At 38.8% G+C, this 21,137-nt stretch overlaps 1 protein-coding gene and 1 non-coding gene across 2 annotated transcripts; both read right to left on the reverse strand.

Moving 5' to 3' along the window:
- Window positions 1-89: 89 nt before the first annotated feature.
- LOC135698321 (glutathione-specific gamma-glutamylcyclotransferase 1) lies at window positions 90-20,537 on the reverse strand. The gene is made up of 3 exons (XM_065218242.1): window positions 20,293-20,537; window positions 2,927-2,962; window positions 90-620 (listed from the first exon to the last, which is right to left on the reverse strand). Exons 1-3 carry the CDS (start codon window positions 20,467-20,469, stop codon window positions 105-107), a joined length of 729 nt encoding a protein of 242 aa, XP_065074314.1. The 5' UTR covers window positions 20,470-20,537; the 3' UTR covers window positions 90-104.
- Window positions 10,606-10,769, reverse strand: LOC135698330 (U1 spliceosomal RNA). The gene has a single exon (XR_010517474.1). It is a non-coding gene; the product is annotated as a U1 spliceosomal RNA (small nuclear RNA).
- Window positions 20,538-21,137: the final 600 nt, after the last annotated feature.

Genomic DNA, 21,137 nt, shown 5'->3' on the forward strand with positions numbered 1-21,137 from the left:
CCTAAATAACGAAAGATCTCACGAACCATAAATAATATCAACTAAATTGTATGCGTAATTCGTCAGTGCGTTCGTAAAAATAAAACAGGAAAAGTCGTCTTATCTTAAATGTGCAAGCATCTCAACTTCTTCTCCGGTACCCTCGCGGTGAACTCGAACGAAACGTGTCGTCGAACTTCCTCGTGGGAATCCCGTCGGATACGGCGCGGTGTATTCCCGAGTAAGCTTTTGACTGCTACGTTCGCTTCCGCAACGAACCGCCTCACCAGTCCTTCCAGCTCGAACAGGTGCTCGTCGGGGGCACCGGGCAGCTCCTCCCGCATGAAGATCGCCAACCGGATCAGGTATTCCACGTTGTGGCCGCTCGGGCCCTCGCATTCGGCAATCTGCCGGGCCGTCTCGACCAGCGGTTCCTCACCGATCCAGAGGTCGTTCTTCGGGGTGGCGATGTAGACGAGGGCCGGGAAGGCCTGCCCACTGATGCCGGACCATTCGCTTGCCTTGCGGGGGAAGAACTTGATGTAGTCCGTTTGGTAACCGCCGAGGGTGCACTCGCGCTGCTTGAGGTAATCGAGCGCCAGCTGGCCGGTCACTTTGAATGCGCAGCCCCACGTGATGCCCTGCGGGATGGACGTAAGAGAGAGAGAGAAAACTTATTAGGGTCGTTCAGGTTACGTGTGGAAGTTGCAATTTCATGGCAAGAATGTTGTGATTTCTGTTTCTGAGGCTAGTGGGGTCAATAGCAATTAGTGTAAAGCGGGCATAAAGGATGTCACGTGCAAAGAGAGCGGAGATCGACGAAATGTCTTCACCGCTACTATTCAAGAGTAAGGAAGGTGTTCAATGTGTCATGAGTCTTAACAGACGTAGGGCAATTTGTAGAAGCTAAGACAACATCAGTTGATTTCAGAAAACTTCGTAAAAGTCCGGGAAGGTCGTATAACTTTAGGAAACTGCAAGAACTCTCAAGGGGCGCGACACATCTAAATCTCAATAAATATTTGCTCGAAAAATCTCAAACTAGCAAATCAATCTTCGAAGAATCTACTTTAATTTATCGCATCTACTTGCATCGCACTTCTGGATATCTTCAAAATCGCCTTTAATCTTCTTTCTATCTACTAAATCTTTCCTGCATCGAAGATAGACTCATCCCCCTCGGAAAATTTATTAGTTTACGATATTAAGGGGGGTAAGGAACATACCGGTGGGGGTCCACAAAAAAGGTTGCGTGCAAGTTCTCTCTTAGTAAGCCCCATTGTGCTATGCCAGGGCCAAATGATCGGTTAGGAAATCTCCCACAGCCCGATCACCGACCCAGCATTCTCAGACATAACTATATTGCGATCTGGCATTTTTGCATTAAGTTGTTTGGTGTAACCATGACAATAGGGACCAAATTAGATCCTGACACTTTCTGTCCTCGGCCTGGGGACTTTCCCCATGGTGAGCAAGTAATGCTGTGAGAAGAGTTATCAGAAACTCGAATGTAACCACGAGAGTTGAGCTAGAAAGAACCACGCTACCCTACTTCGCTGTGGCGAATAAAAGTAGTTTTATAGTAATGGGTACATGTTTTAGTTCTAGCGATGTATAGGCTGAAGGTCGCTAGAAAAAGCCGGCATAACGGTGTATTCAGGTTTGAGTGTGCATTAGCGGAGCGGAGCAAAATTTGTGCTCAGGCCGGAATTCACCTTAATTCGATATGCTTGAAGCGCATATCCAAACCATTGTTCGGTGTTCGGGTCAGTGACGTGACGTGAATCTGGTCACTTCAGTTTTGGAACAAGTACTGCACAGTGGGGCTTTTTGCAACAAAAAGGCTTGAAATTGTCTGCCACTGAAACCACACATTGTAGCATATGACTTTCTTTGGGAAAAATGTCAAGAAATTAATTCTTGTCATTATAAATCGGCGCACGCTGTGATAAGTGCATGTTTGGAGCCTATTTTGCCCCAAAATCCCATATTTTCTGTAGTTTTTTCCCCATTATGATACTTTATTGATTTAAATTTTCAGTACCTTTTGTCAGAAGTAGCCAATATGTCTTCTAGCAGTCAGCTTGTGCCTTTTAAAAACTATTGAAAACATACATAGGAGAGCATGGGGTCAAATAAATCAGATTTTTTAATAAAATATAAAAGTTTTCCGAATTTAAACTCAATATTTAAAATTTAAATATAATAAGCATAAAACACTCAGAGAGTGGATTAAAATAGTCTAAAGGACAAAACTGATTCAAGTGCATGTTTTTAGCGTATTTTACCCCGGTTTCTCATATCAAAACAATTCACTTTATTTGAAAGATTTCTGCCGCTGAAATGCTAACAGGAGATTTAGGTTTTCTTGAAGTAAAAAGGAATCTAAGCATCCAATGTGCTTGTTTGCACGAACAAATAAATACATGTTTAGAACCTGATTCACCCCAAAATCCTCTATCAATTGAAAGCATTTGAACATTTGAACTGGTTTACGACTAACTGGTGAAGAAATCAATTAAAATAATGTGGTTCGCTGTAATAGAATAACCACCAGATGGGCTAGTACTTTTGTTTTGATTTGAACAAAGTTGATTTTGTGTGCAATGATCTTTGACAGTGTGCAAAGAGTGTACCATTTTGTCATTTTAAAACAAAACATTCTAGTACATTTGGTGAAAAGGCTAGTACAATCCAGCAGTAATGTTGCCATGTGGTACAAGTTTTCGAGCCGCTCCGTCTGTCACTTCGTTTGTGGTAAAAGTGTGGAAGACTGTCACCACAAAATTGAAAAAAGATGTTGCAATCGACCAAAGCAGCGCATTTTGACGGTTCGATTGGAACAACTTTGACGGACATCCATACTTTACTTGGAGGACTTTAGTGCAAAGATATGCGGTGTGAGGGGTGTGGGCGAAGAAGGCAGTGCTTTGTTTTTCCTACTTACGTTGTTATCCTCAATAAGGGTTGCTACGCGACCCGGCTGAAAAAGAAAGAAACAATACATTAGTTTTTGTTTGTCGTTCAGTGATTTTGGTTTTACGTAAGACTGCATTTCCGGACTGATTTGAAATTTGAACGAAACTATTTTTTGTAAACAATGACAAACTAACAACCCGATCAAATAGGGGAATGATTCCTTTAGCAGTTGGTATAGTTTGTTTGCGAAATCGAGCTTTTTACTCGAAATCGGTGATTGAAGTGTCATTGTTTACAAAAACTGTTCCGCCCAAATCGCAAATCGATCCGGATTTATCATTCGCGACTACAAAGGTACGTAACTCATATTATTGTTGAAAGAATGTTTGAAAAAACGAAAGGTGAATAGATTTTACGTGTACACTATTCGCATTTTGCACAAAAGTCCTGTGCTCAAAATAATCCCTCAAAATAAATTCAACCCGGTCAGAAAAAAAAATATTGTCACGTTTTTTGATTGCTGAAAAGTTCTGTTCAGTCGAATTAGCAAAATTTTGATGATATTCAGCGAAAAGAAAAATGTGTCAATACTTCCGTCAATCATAGCAATCAGCGTTGCCAGTATTCCAGATTTTTAGTCGCCTGGCCAGATACACAGACAGACCTCGTATGTTTCCAGACCTTTTAAATATGTTCCAGATTTCCCCAGATTTTTTAAACATGTTGCTTTAAAAATATCACTGTTAATTGTTAAAGTCCATCAACGTTGGACATTATTGGAATTTTAAGGTAATTCTGAAAATAGTTCACAGTGAAGTGTAAAGGGTGTCCACGATGAAATTGCCACACACAAAATTGATTCGCAAAATTCGAGTTTTCATCCGATTGCCATCAAATTTTCAGGGATTGAGAAATAACTATTAAACTTCATTTTACCATTTTACTCGTATTTTATTTACAGTCCATACGCAAATGCCCGCACCTTGGCCTTAACCCCGGCCATAAGATTCTGCACAACCTGTGAATCAACCGTTTTTTGCATGTAAACCCATACTTTCTTCAGTTCCTCGACTGTCTTCACTACCTTAGGTCGTTTAAGAAGGTGCTGCTTCATAATCGCCCAGTACTTCTCGATGGGGCGGAGCTCCGGAGTGTTGGGAGGGTTGAACATTTTCGGCACGAAATTGACCTTATTTTCCGCATACCACTTCAGCACGTCCTTGGAGTAGTGGCATGAGGCCAAATCCGGCCAGAAGATTGTTGGGACGTTGTGGGCCTTCAGGAGAGGAAGCAGCCGCTTCTGGAGGCACTCTTTTATGTACACCTGTCCGTTCATCGTGTCCTGGGTCACGAAAGGTGCACTCCGCTTCCCGCACGTGCAGATGGCTTGCCAAACCAGGAATTTCTTCGCAAATTTGGACATCTTCTGAGTGCGGACATGCTCCGGAACGCTGAACTTATCCTTGGCCGTGAAAAACAGGTTGCCGGGGATCTGTTTGAAGTCGGCCCTCACATATGTTTCGTCGTCCATGATGCAGCATTCAACTTTCGTCAGCATGTTGAGGTACAACTTCCTGGCACGGGTTTTGGCGGACTTGTTCTGCTTCTCGTCGCGATTAGGGGCCTTTTGTACCTTGAACGTTCGAAGCCCAGCCTTAGTTTTGGCCTTCTGGACAAAACTTCGGCTTAGGTGCAGCTTCTTAGCCACATCCCTAACGGAGGCGTTCGGATTTCGGTTGAAGGCCCCAACTACGCGGTTGTGATTATTGGTGTTGTACGGAATACTTTTTCCTTCACTTCTGGGCTTCCGATCGGTGGTCAACCGTTCCTCGAACCGCTTAATCACTCGCGACACCGTGGAATTCGCGATTCCCAACGTTTTAGCGATGGAACGATGCGAGAGATCCTTGTTCTCGTGATGAATGCGCAAGATTTTATCACGCACGAGCTGTTCTTTCGACTCCATTTCCGCGAGTTTTGATCACAGGACTTTAAAACTTGCAGGATGTAAATAATGCACTATGAACTAAATCCACCCAAATTTTCATTAAATTCTACCCAACGGTTAAAAAGTTAGAGCAATTTCATAGTGTGGCAATTTCATCGTGGACACCCTTTAAGGTGAAATCAAACGAGAATTTCAAGCTAATTCTGAGTAGAATTCCATCCAACTTTGTGGGCTTCGTGTTCGTGCGACTTCACCCGTCGTTCAGGCGTATTGTGAGTGCTACAAAGTTGGGTTCGATTACCGCTCCAGCCGGTGCAAATGTTGACAACCTGAAATTTTTTCCCTACTGGTCTACTGGGTGTGGTGTGTTGTCCGTTGTGTCTAGTGTTAAATATTTAGTCTGTGTGCACCTCTGGTTGAAGACGGTGTCAATTTGTCTTGTCAACGCTGATGACAATTGCATGGAGATTTTGTGAATAAAGGAAATACAATCCGGAAGAGAAATCATAGAAAATTCTTATGATGAAAATTTAAGGAGTATGCTGATACGAATCGTGAGAATAATTTCAATGGAATTCTGTCCAATGTTTCTATGGAGATTGATTTTAATAAAATTTTAAGACATTTAAACGAAATTATGAGCAATTTCTGGAAAACTTTCAAACCCATTTTGGCACAGTACTTGAGTAATTAGGAAATACTGAGTAGGATTTCAAAACAATGCTAACCTTACCTACACAGCAGTTCAAAGGGAATTATCGGATGAGTCTGAGAAGAGCGTGACGGTCATTCTGAATTATGGAGAATATTTTATGAATTTCATATAGTAAAATGGACACAAAATTGTACCAATTCTTGGGAATTATTACCAGTTTGAGGGAATTGTGGAATTGGAAAGTGATTTATAAGAGAGTCCAAGAGGTAAAGAGGTAAATAATGTGGTCACTCTACACACTTGTTTTGCGCCAACTTTTTTCTCAGTGTACCTCAGTGTGCCACAGCTGGCACGGCAGTGCCGATAAGTGATTGAACTGACTTTTGTTTGCTTGTGAATAATGAATTGTTTGGCAACCCGGTATTTTGATAACAGTTGTTACTCTTGATTTTGTTTTGTTTTTCGAAACCTGATCGAATTGATGAGGACGATTTTGGGCGGCTGAAGCCGGAAAGCGACAGCGGTTAAGAAACTGGTGGACGCTTTGTGCTAGTCACGACTGTCGGATCTTCGGAATCGAAAGGCGCTAAGCGCAAAGCCATTCCAAGCGACGAACAGACGAAGAACACCAACGGAAGATCAAAGCCATGAAGCAGCTGTACAAACCGCCGACGGTAGAGGAAATCAATCGGTTGAAGGAAACGGAATATTTCTACCACTCGAATCTGTTCCGGCTGCAGGTGGAAGAGATGCTAAGCAAGGTGAAGGTGAAATTCAAGGTGTTAAATTATATTGAGCGTTGGTTGGGCGATTTCCGGAAGTTTTTGAGGACGGTAAAAGATGCGGACAATGAACGATCTCTGAAGGATGTGGATAATGAAGGGGTTGATAGCCAGACATCGTAACCGAGACTAGATGATTCAAATCGCCAGGACTGGTGAGCTTTAATGTTCAGATGCAAATGTCGTGTTTTCCACTAGCTGATAAACACTCAGCGTAGCGTTGTATGGCTCTACGACGGTGGGAGAGACTTTGTGCGATGGAACGACGGAGAACGGGTTCATGATTCGATCCGTGTATTTTTCTCGAATTTTCGAGATCAGTAGCGTGCCCATGCTTGTGAAGAAGAAGGTATTTTTGCTACTGAATTCCGCCAACGTTACAAAAGATTTAAAATTTATCTGAGCCAGTTCCACCGCCGAGCGAGTGCTTAAGCTGAAAGCCCTGCAGGCAATCGCAACCCTCGGATTCCTTACGGACAATATCCAGTACAGAATCTAAATGTTCGGCTCACTTGGTGTAGTGTCGTTGCCCGAAAACGAAGTTATTCGGCCGGAACAGCTGTCCAAATGGTCCCACTCGGACCGAATCCATAGTTCCCGGCTCGAGGTTGATCAGAACCGCTCGTGGGACGTACTTTCCTCCTGTCATGGGAGTCGATTTTGGAGATTCACGGTTGTGGTTTGTAAAAATTGGATTGTATTGTAGCAATATCAATAACAAATACTGACACATGCACACTGCGCAGGCGCAGAAGAACTTCAGTGTTGCCAGTAAATTTAAAGATCATACAAATGGTAACCATGGGTACTAAACAGGGCGAATGACTGCGCTCGGGTGTGCCCAAGTTTGATTTTGGCACACTGTGTAGAGTGACCAACCCCTTGGGTAATGCTGGAAAAGTTTAGATAGTATCAAGATTATTTTAGGGGAATATAGAAAATAAATATGACGGAATTCTAGGACGATTTCAATGGAACTAAAAAAACAAGCGAACATGTGAAGAGTTCCAAGTAAATTCAGACTAACCATAAATGTCATGATCTGGGAGGGAACCAGGAAAAATATATACTCCGGAATTTATTATTATTTAAAGATCCTGAGACTTCAAAAATGAAGCTATCAAACTTTCATTTTAGCAATATAATAAAATTATTCATTGGCATGAAGTTATTCGTGATGGTCATGTGAATAGTGAAGTAACCCGTAGTTTAGGTAAACTGTGTGTGAGTGCCACGATGTGATGTCAAGAATTAAATGGTAAATCCAGGGGGAACGACACTCATTTGGATGCATTTTTTCACTTTAATAATTACTTGGGATTTTCAGGGACAACATAATTGATGGGATTTTTTTGAGTGTGTCGTCTTGATGAAAATGGAGCAAGGATAGAAAAAAATAAATTGGAATGGATCAGGGGATGGAATGGATGTGAGCGGTGTAAAAAAATTTCAGAGGGATACGAGTCTGAACGCGAAGAGGATAAGTCTGGAGTGCGTTTTGAATTGGTCGTATGTGATAAACTTAAACAAATTGACGTTTTAAGTAATTTTTAAGTTTTATTGATTTTTAAAATATAATGAAATTGCACATTTTTTTAGTAAAATAATAATTAATTTAGATTTTCGCATAATTTCTGTTAAATTTGTTTACATGAACTTTTTTCCTAAGTCCAGACGTTCTTAAGTTAATGCGGATCACAAAATATTAATTATGAAAAATCAACATTTTAGACCATTTTCAAATGTTATTCGATATGTCCAGCAACAAAATGTTTTCCATGATTGTATTAAATAACAAATAATGATTTATTGTCAGATTTGGTGGCTGTCAGACTTGCTCGTTTCTAACTAGGTGCAGCGGAAAAAAACAAGTGTATAAGTAAATGGCGATGGATCACTAGGTTCCGGTTAATATCCCAGCTCTATTTGGACGGGAATTTGATTCGCAAAATTCGCGTACAGAAATTCCATCAGCCAGCGGGCGGCTTCCTTCTTCAAGCTCATGACCAACCCCAGCCAAGAGTACAACTTGGGCCGATTAGAAAAAATGAATTCTTATTGCACCTGTTCGACGAAGGCGGTTCCATTGTCCGGTGATGCTTTTCCCGGGGCTAGGATCAGCAGTTTGGCCCCTTCCAAGCTACTATACACCGACACCTGAATCCTCTTTTCCTTCGGATTCATTCGTTTTAATCCCGGAAAGTGGATGTGCGTTGCCGTCTCCTCCATGATGCGCTTGATGCTTTTGTCCCCGTGACCGATTATGAACGAATGGTCCATCGTTTATTTTAATGAGATCGTTGAAAACTGACAGCGATTATGGCAGAGTGCTTCGTGGTAGACCTAAAAACTGCGAGAAACTGCACGGCTTGCTTAATAATTTGTGTGCATGCAGAAGGGATAAGTTGGGAATAGAAAGAATAGATGTGATGGATTCAAATTTTGTGCACGTTGAAAATTCTGATCTAATCTCTAATTCTGATAAATCTGATCAGCCTCAGGGTAATATTAGAATTATTTAGAACTAATAAAATCTTTAAATTCTGGCACTGCATCAAATAGTAAGAACTAAATCGATTATTAATTTTTAAAAATCCATCCCATCAAATTTGCTTGATTCTTTGCTTCTCATTCTTTTTTAAAAAGTTACAGTTTAAAAAACAATTCTAAACATATTTTCTGCAGTATTTAACCCAATAATTTGACTCAATTTTTGAAATGCTGCGTAAAGCAAACCCCACACGGTAAGAAATATTGTCAATACTTACAAGTATTGACAATAATATTGATGATGTGAATACGTCAATATAAAATGTATTGACAATACGATTATTGTCAATAAAAGCAATCGTGTACGGTCCACATAATGGACATTTGAACTTTTTGGGCACACTGTGTCAATACTTTTCAACTTTTGGATGATTTCTGCAATGCCAACAAGTTATTTGCTTTATATAATTCTAGTACTTTAAATAAATTCTAGATGATCATACCGGCCGATTATTGCTGGAGATTGGCACATCACTTTGATTTCAATATCATTTTGTTTAAAACTGGATTTTTTTAAGCATTTCAGATGTTATATTTTAACTGGTCCAGATTTTCCTGAAAATGACTTGGCAATAGTTATGTTTCCGAATTTGTTTTTCTGTAAGATTATGTGCAGCAAAAAGCACAATCATGTTCCTGTACTTGCTGTACCCATATTATATGTTTACAGCAATTTACAGAAAGCTGCAGCAGCCTACAAAAAAAGCAAATAAGGCAAGTACGAGAATATTGAAAATATTTAAGCTGTGTTCCTTTTGCTGAGTTTTCACTAAAATTCAACAGATGAAAATTTTCATAGAACTCTCCTATTGACACATCTACTGTTTCGAAAACCGATCAATCAGGAAAAATATCGCCCATAATAAGAAATTTGCTGATCTAAGAATTCTCCATGTGAAAAATTCCTACAAGAAATTCTCTATTAAGATTAATGCGTGAAATGCCCATTTAAGAAGTTCGGAACAAATCAACAACAAGTGTCGAACATGACCGAACTATCCAAAAACTTCGTATGCTTGAATAAATTCAAACATACATTTTAATTGTGACTCAACCAAACATATCCACCACAGTACACCATCGTTGACCGCACTGCTCTATCGATGTATAAAATCCAGTATCAGTTCTGTTGGTAGCAAAAATGCAACAACAGTCATAATAATCATTCCTTTTGCCCTCTCATCTCTCCCTCTCACATCATCTAGCTTCGCGTCAAAGAGAATGAATTTCTTACCATTTACCACTCTACCCCTATTGACGGTTGTATGTGCTTGTTCACTGCCGTTGATGAGCTGCTAGCTAGCAAAAATGGTCATAGTACCTAAACAGTTTGCAGCACCCGACGGACGACGGTTTCATGCACTCCTGAATTTGCAAGTCGACTGACATTTTGGTTTTCAGCTTGACCAGCGCATTGTGATTACTGAATGTGAACATTGTCAGCAGAAATCTCAATCTCAATCTCAAATATCGTAAAATAATGTGTGCATTGCAGTATTTTCTGTGGCGTCACGGTGGCTCTGAGAGAAAAAATATTTAAAAAAAGAAGTATCGCAGCCCCTTTCATATGGAATTATTAGCATGGAAATAATATATTTTTTCGTTATGACTCCGATAGAACATTTTGAAACAAGCCTCACATGAAAGAAATGGGTTCACGATACCGATATTTTTTATAAAAATACCATTCACCGTAGAGGGCAATACACCGACATTTGCTTAATATCAGAGTTCTACAGTTGTCTCTGTGACATTTTATTATTAATTAAGGATCGGGATGTGCGCGTACGCACGTCCCGGCTATCAAAAATTGCGCATACGAGTTATCCACATGAGGGATAATCGCAGGGGTCAACCCAACCGTAGTGCAATGGAAGGGCCTCACCCTGGGGGAACCGCCTTCATGATCACGGTAACCCCTATGCCAGGTAAGTATGCTTTCTCAAACTACGCCGCCGGGTACAGACTCCGAGCCAACGGGCTGCGCTAGCGATTGCCGGTCTGTAGGCTGTAACTTTTTCCATATGGCATTTGAGCACCGCACTCACGTAGAAAGTGTGAAAGAGAATGAGCGAAGCGATTTGATGCCTCCTTTGCACCAGCAGCAGTAGAGCAGGCAACAAAGCAAGGTGGTGGAAGCGAGAAGAATATATTCAACGCGATGTAAGAAGCTTTTCTTGCTTTTGAATGTGCACGGCGAATGAGAACGACTCAAATTTAAGTTTAGTTCACTCATAATCGCCAAAAGTGCAGGAACTCAGTGATGAGTAAAATTTGTCTAATGGTTTCCTGTGGAAAACCTAAAAAATCTGCCGGAAAATGAGGAAATTGACGAAAATTTTATTCAGTCTCGGAGTAGTACCAATAGACTAGGGTTACCATATGGTATCCTAAAGGAGAACATGTCCTCCTTTTTTAACATTTTTTCACATGTCCTCCTTTTGCCTCAAAATATCCTCCTTTTTAATCCTTGGGCCGTATGAATAAAAAGAGTTTACTTTACTTTCCCGTGCTTTTCTTACGGGAAAAGTAAAGTAAACGCTTTTATTCATACGACCTCTTGAATATTTTCAAGCAAAATTTTAATAAATAAATGTTTCGATTTATTTTGAGGCAAACTCATCCTATTTGAAAGGTTTTGAAGTTTATTAAACTGACGTTTTCATGCAAAACTGTTCATTATTTCATTTCCAGTTATGTATACAGAACCGGTCATCCCTAATAAACGTGTACCATATACTGACGATATCTTATAGCGAATTCGTTTATTATTCAGTTCCAACCTGGATCGGGTATCAATATTGGGTCTGCTTGTTTTCTAGCAAACGTCAGTTTGATCGTTTGTTTTTAAAACCTGGCACGGGTCGAGGTTCGCACTGACAAAAAGTTCGGGTTCGCACGGGTTGGAACTGGTTCCAACCCCGATAATAAACAAATTCGCTATTAGATGGTGCGACCATACCACATAAAATTGGGATGATATCCCGAATTGGTGGTTAGGCGCATCTTATGGTTATTGTTTATGCGGGATATTATAAAGGGTCTAGTATAGGAAAGGAGCGGACTGGCTGGTTTTGAGCCAAACGAACTGTCAAAGCCAGAGCCAACTGAGCATCGCCTATCTTGATTCCATTGGCAGTTTCGCCAGAAACATCCCAGGCAGAGGTTGCCAAGGCAGTTTGTTTTGAATCTGCTCCTCTCTTAAGTCATATTAAAGGGCTCATTGTAAAGTGTTTGTCTGCCCAAAAAAAATTTAAAGAGCTGCAATTTTTTAGTATGTGCATTTAAATTGCTGAAATTTGGGCTGCTGGTTGATCAAATATTCAAAATTTACCAGTATTTTTAAGAAAGTTGACTCTACGTGAAGTATGAGTAATTTCAGTAAAACGAGTCTTATTTGAACACCGTTTAAAAAATTGTAATTTCTTGAAGCACAATCAATTCTTAATTTCAATTCAACTTAGTAAGTTCATACCGTTAATTTGTTATTATTTAACCAACCAGCAGTAACAATTTCAGAATTTTCAATACCAATATTGAAAAGTTGCAGTCCATTAAACTTGTTTAAAGGGACAAAATTCCAGCATTAGTACCTTAATATGACCAGTACTGTATAATTAAATTTGAAGGCTAGGTAGTAGGGTAGAGCGCTACTTCGTCGTAATCGTCCATTTCCGTTCTATCGAGCAGAAAACATCAGTATAATCAATGATTTCACCGTGCACAAATCAGTAATACGATTGTACTTATGCGTTAGTTCACAAGCTACAAAACAAAGCCTATTAGAGCGTATTGGGTGAATATTTACACTCATTGTTCTCAAATCAACAGAAGCGCTCCTAGCAAACTCGCTTTCTCTACCTTTATCCGTAGGACGAAGAAAATCCAATGGCGTTTCAATGCGTTTGGACGAAATTGAAATTCGTAGGACGAATATGGAATCAAGAAGCAGTGTTAGATTTTTAACAATATCTCAACAATGTGTAGCTCTTTATCAAATTCAACGGTACTTTGGAAAGGGGAATAAATTTAGAAGTCATCTTTGATAGTAACATTTCATTTATTGTTAAAAACCCGTTCCAGAAAGAGAGGTAACGCGTGGGTTGTGCTAGTAGGACGGAAATTAGATCAAAAACCCTAGTATCCGTTAGAAAGGATTACTGCTTTTTAATTGGACGTAACCCAATAGAAAAACTACCAATTACCAAAAGGGAGCGTCATTAATTTTCAAATTTATTCGGTTTAAACGAAAAAACTGCTTTTGAATTTCCAAAAAATTATGACGTCCCCTTTTTCCTTTAAAGAATAATGATTATAATCTAATTGATGACGACTACACTACACTACACCTTTTGAAAATCATAAATTTTGAGTAAGTGCATATTTTTTCAAAACGTTTGATAAAAACTCGTTGTCCTCCTCCATTGATGATACAAAATATATACTATGTCCTCCCTTTTCTCTAAAATTGAAATGAAATGTCCTCCTTTTCAATTTTTTTGAAATGGTAACCCTACAATAGACTGAGTGAATCTAACCTTTACTTTTCTCAAATTCGGGAATTTTTCCCTGGAAAAACCTGGGAAAACATGAGGCAAATTAACTCATCGCTGAGTTCCTGCACTTTTGGCGATTATGAGTGAACTAAACTCAAATTTGAGTCGTTCTCGTTCGCCGTGTGGTCTCATCCAAGATTTTTCAAGCTCAAAAATTAAATCACATTTCCGATGTGACATAACTTTCATGTGATCTCATAATTGGAAATCGCACCACGAAATCACATGAACCTTATGTGTCCAATGAAGTTTATGTGATTTATCACATAGAATTCACGTGATCATGTGAATTTCAGATAAAAATCATTAATTTTGTTATTGGAAAAGTATTATGTGCGTTCCCAATGGAAAGTATATGAAAACTTTTTTCAGTGTATCTGATCGGCAGCTGCTTAATTGAAAATTGACATACCAAGACCAACAATTGAAATGGCCTTAACTCCATTTTGTAAACAAACCTTGTAAGGGCATTTTCTCGCGAACCGAAACATTCATTCGCAAACCTAAACCACAATCGGGTAGAGGAGAATTTCCCCTACCTGTTCATTATGTTAGTTTGCCTTTTCGGACTTCGGTTCGCGAGAAAATGGTTTACAAAATGGAGTTAAGGCCATTTCAATTGTTGGTCTTGATACACTCAAAAAATGTGCACGTCAGATTCATGTGTAATAACACTTGCCTGTTTAATTGATCAATCACAATGATTGTATTTGTTTTCCACATTGATTCAATGTGTTTTAAACACTTATTGGCGTTGACGGCACCGTCGAAAAATTTGCTCTTCCAGCAAATTTAGACAGTTTCTTATGGGAATTTTCGGTGAAGTGAAAGGATAGTACAAAGTCCGCCGTGTTTCACGCACAGTCTGACGTTTGCTTATGATTTTTTTCATAGGAATAAAGAGCTACAGAGTCGCCGTCAACGCCAATTTCTCGTGTTTCTAACTATGGAATGATGAAAGATCCCACATAACAAATTCAAGTGCATTGCACGCTACATTCAATTAAAATATTCATGAATATGCATGCACTGGTGCAGTTTCGCGTAGATTCATCAGTTAAGTCACAGAGAAAAGACATTGAGGCTCGAACAAAATTTCTCTAAAAACTTGTGTAAAGATTCCTATTCGACTTAAGCGCCACTAACGGCGACTTCCCCACTTAAAAAACCTCTTTGACAACATGATGGCACTGGCGTTGCAAAACTTATACTAGACACTTAGAGTTGGTAGCGCCAAGTGGCAATTTTCAACAGGTAATTTATCGATACTATCGCCAAATTGACCGAAAGTGCAAAATTTATAGCGGAAATCAGGAGATGCTAGCGCTACGTAACGGCGACGTTTCCACTTAACTTTAGACAAGTTTCTGACCGAGCTTGGACGTCTGTTCTCTGTGACGCTAGCATCTCCTGATTTCCTATAGGCTGTTTCTATGCACCACCAATGTAGAGTACGCTAGGCGATTATGAGAGGAAACGTCAACGAAACCGTTTGTTTAGATCCAAATTAAATTTTTTACATCTCAAATTAACGCATATTGTTATGCGTATCTTGCATATTTCCATCGGAAGGGGCCTTGTTTTATCATTTTTCACATATTTGAACGGATTTACAGCTCAAATAACACCACATTAAATATCCGGAAGATCATAACCGCTGGGGTAGTTTTATAAATCTTCACTTTTCTTAACAAAAATATGTGAAAGCACAGGCCGGTTCACTCCAAAATCGATTCAGAAAACAAAATATTCCATGTGGATGATGATTACTTAGCACTTGCGATAGATAAATTAATCAGAAAAGGTAAAAAACCTTTGCCTCTTCCTATGATTCACGGCGAAAATTTCAGCCCTCATCACTCTTTTGATGGTTCTCTTATTCACCACCAGAGGCTGAAACGATCGCTTAATTTCCATTGGATTCGCTTATATAATTTTTGCACTTTCGACCAATTTGGCGCTAGTATCGATAAATTATGTGTAGAAAATTGCCACTTGGCGCTACCAGCACTTAGTGTCTAGTGTAAGTTGTGCAACGCCAGCGCCATCATGTTTGCAAAGAGAGTTTTTAAGGGGGGAAGTCGCCGTTAGTGGCGCTTATGTCGAATAGGAATCTTTACACAAGTTTTTACAGAAATTTAGCCGATTTTTTTTTTCGGTAAAAAATTACCGAACAAGGAAAACGTAGCTGAGTGTGCAGCTAACAAACACATATTTTGCAGAGATGTATATTGCGTAAAAAGCAGTATTAATGGAATTAATGCAATTACAGCCGTTGCCTGCGTTGGAGTTAAAGGTTATAGGCTCTTTTCATGCACCATCAATGTAGAGTGCGCTAGCCGATTTTGAAAGGAAATGTCATCAAATCCATTTGTTTACATCATAATAACGATTTTCAAAACTCAAAACAATGTACATTTTATTGTACAACTTGTAAATTTCCATCGGGAGTGGTCGTATTTTTCGATTATCTACAGATCTGAACTGATTTACAGCTGAAATAACCACACATTAAAAATCCGGAAGATCATAACCGCTGGGACAATTTAATAAATCTTAATTTTTCTTATCAAAAATATATGAAAGCACCAGCCGGATCACTGCAAACCCGATACAGAAAACAAAATATTCCACGATGATGATGATTTCAAGCACCTGCGGTGGATAAATTAATCAGGAAAGGTGAAAATATTGTCCTCCTCCTATGCTTCACGGTGAAAATTTCCACCGTCATCACTCTTTTGAGGGTTCCCCTATTAACCGCCAGAGGCTGAAACGATCACTTAGTTTCTTTTGGATTCGCCTATTCTTTTTTTTTAATATGACGCTATAAGTCTTTTTAAAAGAAATTAAACGATCGATTCAACCTCTGGTGGTGAATAGGAGAACTTCAAAAAGAGTGTTGTGAGCATAAATTTTTGCCTTGAGACATAGGAAGCACACTGTTTACTTTTGCTGATAAATTAATTCATCTGAGATGCTGCAAAACTTAATCTACAGTTGAAAAAATTAATTCTGTAACGTTTTTGAAAAGATCCTGCTGGTGTTCAGGAACATTTTTGTTGAGAAAAATGGAAAATTAGAAAAGTGCCTTAGTGGTTACGATCTTCCGGATTTCTTGTGTGTGAATAGTTAAGGTGCAAATCAGTTCAGATTTGTGGAAAATCTTACAATAAGACAATTACCGATGGAAATTGGCAAGATTTTGAATGAAAAATGCTGTTATTTGCGTTGGGGAAAATACTTGTTCTGATGTAAACAAACAGTTTGGTTGACGTTTCTTCTCGAACTCGCGTGGCACACTCTACGTTGGTGGTGCATTAAAAAGGCGTATTGTGCGCCGGCCTTAAGAGTCAACTGGAAATTTTTATATTTGAATACGCCTCACGAACCACAGACAAACAGACGTAACTCTTCATTGTGTATCTTCGTTCACGCATTTAACGGTTGATTTGAATATTATCAGTTCCGCGAACTACTCGCCGCAGCGCTGGCATCGGATCACTTTGACGTTTCTATACATTCTATAGAACTTTTATGCAATATTGTTTGCGAGTTAGTGAGCAAGCTTGTTTTCCGCGAGAAGCCTGAAAGATGTCGCTACTGAGGTCCTATGTTTTGAGATACTATGTTTTCAAGAAAAACTTTTTCAAAGAGTTACGTCTGTTTGTCTGTGCACGAACTGTAATCAATCAGTTTACGGGTTCGTTAAAATGGCTTGTTGGTTGATTTGACGAAAACAAATCGAATTAACCACCGTATATGTCACCATGTGACATGCTTATTTAAACAAAAATAAAGGGTAACTAATATCCTTCCCAACGAGAAATCAGAACATCTGATCATTACAAGTCCATTCAAAAGATTCCAATTCCATTTGACGATAATATAATATTATTTTATTTAGTTAAAAATATAATTTAGATTTGATACTCAAAAATTTAATTCAAGCTGATCAAAAATTCGGAATTAATAAATATAAAAAAATAATAATAATATTAAATCTAGGGTAGAGCGCTACTTCACTGATTTCACCGTGCATAAATCAATAATAGGTTTGATCCGAGGCGTTAGTTCATTAGCTACAATATGAATCCTATTAGAGCGCATTGGCAAATCAAAGTTGGCACTCGTGGAGAATAGAAGAACTATGAAAGTGATGATGGTTTCAAAATTTTACACGGGGAGGTATACGAGCGCAATCTTAAAATGCTTTTATTTTGCAAATAGAGCATTTTATTTAAATCTGCTTTCTGCTACAGTGGTAGAAAAGCTGAAATCTATGTCTACACATAAAAATCTGAAAAGAAATTATTTTTTCTATAGTATATGTCTTTTGAGTAGTCCTTTAGTTTTCTACTAACGTAACATTAACCAGATTTAAATAAAATGCTCAATTTGCAAAATAAAAGCATTTTAAGATTGCACTCGTATACCTCCCCGTGTAAAATTTTGAAACCATCATCACTTTCATAGTTCTTCTATTCTCCACGAGTACCAACTTTGATTTGCCAATCCGTAGGACGAAGAAAATCTAAAAAAAAACCTATTCCCCTTATTGGAAAAAGCTGGAAGCGCCGCTTGTGGCAAATAGGAGGAATAGAAAAATGATTATGGTTTCATAATTTAGCACGGCGAGGTATTGAAGAATAATTTTAAAATGCTTTTATTTTCCGACTAAAGTATATTTTTATAAATTTGATTATGAAAACGGGGTTAGAAATTTTTAGATTTATACGAAAATTAAGAAGAAATTTAAAATTATACATCCATCGGGTAGCTTCGAGCTTTCTTCCCCCTTAGCAGCAGTAAAACAATGAACATTGTTTTCCTCGTGTTTTTTTTCTCGGATAATCCGGGTAAGAGCGGCCTAGTGAACAGGTGGGGCATAATTAGCATCGCGCACTACAGTTCCAAACCTCTAATGGTTCGAAACAAATTAATTGACAGTACGTTCAATATCACCCCTGCAATGATTAATAACCAATTACTTTTTTTCGAACCATAAGAAATTCAAGACTAAAGCACATGAAGCTCAGTATTCCCCGCCTTCCCCTGAATGCTTTTAAGATGTCTTTCATATACCTCTCCATGCAACATTTTGAGATCGTAGACAATTGTCCATTGATAAAAATTGTATGGACCGTCGACCATTGTCAATCCCCTCAAAAACAGTCTACTTAGTTTATGAACAGCCCCTTAGAATCAATTTAAATAACTTTTTCAGGTACCTATGAGCCATCTTATGATTTTAAAGCGTTAAAATTTACAAAGTAATAGAGTCAAGGATTTTTTAAGGTCGCATATTAGACAAAGAGAAAGATTAAATCAAGAAATTGTTTAAGAAATCTTGAGCTTGATGCAAAGATCTCGGAGCAAGAAAATATTTTAAAGGCATCATGATTTGTACTAACAGAAACCGAAAAATAAAATAATAAAATTTCTAAGATTCTGAGGTTTTAACATTTGTTTAGTCTTAGAATACTTTATTTTTAAATTTTTTTGATTAAATTGGATTTTTTTTTCAATAATATGGGACTAAGAAAAAATCTCCTAGATCTAAAATTTTTGAAAAAATCCCAGATCCTAAATTTGAAAAAAAAACATATATAATAGTCCTTGTGAAATTGGAAAGATGTTCAGGGTTCTAATGTTTTGAATAATTTGTTTTAAAACTATTGAACATTCAAACAAATTTAATTTAATATCCACCAAATTCTGAGAAGAACTCGGAGAAAAATTCAACGACCTATGGCAAGAATTTCAAATTAATTCTGACTTTAAAGTACTGAGGAATTCTTGGTAGAATAACAAGGGCTCTGTGATGTATGTATTAAAAAAATAAGAATCAAATAGTTGCATGGGAAGAATGTTTCTAATGTCGGAATGAGTGTTCCTAATATTGGGCCCATACATAAATTTAAATGGAAAGCATTTAATAAAAATTAGCAATCAAATCTATCCATTTGTATTGGCCAGATGCAGATGTCGCATTGTTCTAAGAAATGAAAAACATGTGATTTTTATCGATGGGATCAATCGTTAGATCAATATGCCAACATTAACAAACTATACAAACGATTTTCAGGATGGAATCAAATTCCCAACAATTTTCCGTTTTTTCTCGGTTGTTCTCAATTCCCGCTTTTCACGATTTTCCCGGTTCAGTGGCCACCCTGCTTCGACTGAATATCCTATAAACAATTTTCATTACTCTAACAACTCATTTAAATTTTAAAATTATGATAGTTTGAAATCCTATTTAAATTCTGATACTTCTGTGACAAGTATTCACACTTTGAGATTGAATTTCTTCTATGGGATTCATGAGTTAAAAATGCTAATACAATTCCCACTTGCAGTGTCGTTACGATAGAGAATCTTCAAATCAATCATGCTAGACGTTCACATCCGCTGCTAGGCACTTGAATACTCAATCCTCGTCGAGATAAAACTCAAGATAAACGTGTCTCCATCATCATAAATCAAACCAAAAGTGATCGTACGCATGGCACACTAATCGCCGTCGATATTAATTCCCTGTACATATCTAGATGCGTTACCTTTCTCCATGGCAAACTAGATCGTTTCCTTATGCCCACCTAATCCATTTCGAGCATTTCATGCATAACATTAAACGCATTTCCGACATTTCCGAGTTTGATCGCTACGACGGCTACGATGCCAACCGGCTCTAAACAAATGGTCAACTATGAAGCACTTTTCTATTTATAAGCACCGCCTAAAAAAAAATGCCATACACGTGTACTTATTGCTGTGATGACAAAACACACAAGGTCGAGTCGAGTGGCAGTCTGCTGCTTTCGATACCACCTGCACAAGCCGACTTTGTTGTAATCTGAGTACCTATAGGGTATAACTATATACATGAACCACACTCACCTTCTCTAGCGTCCCTCTGTGGGTCGTATTACCCTGCCAGAAACGTCTCACGTATCCCCGGATGTAGCCAGTGATGCACTTTTCGTACTCGAATCCGGGATACCAGCAGAGGCTTCCGTAGCCGAAGATCCATACGGACACCTCCGCTTCGTGGCTTTCGTTCTGGACAGCTGCCATTGTTTCTTCTTCTTCTTTTCTGCCTAGCGTCTAGCGAGATATCACTTCAGGAAGATATTTATCCACTGCACAAGTGTTCCCTTGTCTCTCTGGCTTGGTACCAAGATTTTCAAATTATTTGCGAAAGTCACAGTCACTTGGTCGGAATTGGCATATATGTAGTAATGTGCCAAGAGTACCGTGCTCGGGTTCACCCGACGTAAATGTTTTTGTTTTGGTTGGAGCAGCTAAAAAAAAAACAATAACACCACAACACACTCTACACGGTGGATTTCGATCACAGTCACTCACTTTTAAATCCAACGCTCACGCGAATATGACGATCACTCGCGGCGATGATGCACTCACAAGAAAATAAGGTCCTTTGTCTGATGCTCCTCCGAGATGCGCAATCGAAGCTTGCATTTCCTAGTTAGGTTTTCCGCTTGAACAGGTTGCTTGCGATATCGGAATCGACAATCGGATCGAAGTCGGCGTTGTGGGGATCACGTTTTACTGCGCACTGTCGGTGCTCCTAAACGGAATGGAAAATGCCGCCACTGATGATCGAATCGGTGAGTTTTCTTGTAGGTGTCGATAATGTCGACGATCGATGGGGGTGCCTTCGGCGGAACCAGATTAACGAGGAATCTTTGCTCCGGAAGTGCCACTGCCTCTACTGCTGCCGA

This window comes from Ochlerotatus camptorhynchus, unplaced genomic scaffold (assembly GCF_037179485.1).
Source record: "Ochlerotatus camptorhynchus isolate MF236.1 unplaced genomic scaffold, CSIRO-AGI_Acam_v1.1 ptg000084l, whole genome shotgun sequence".
Classification (NCBI taxonomy): domain Eukaryota; kingdom Metazoa; phylum Arthropoda; class Insecta; order Diptera; family Culicidae; genus Ochlerotatus; species Ochlerotatus camptorhynchus.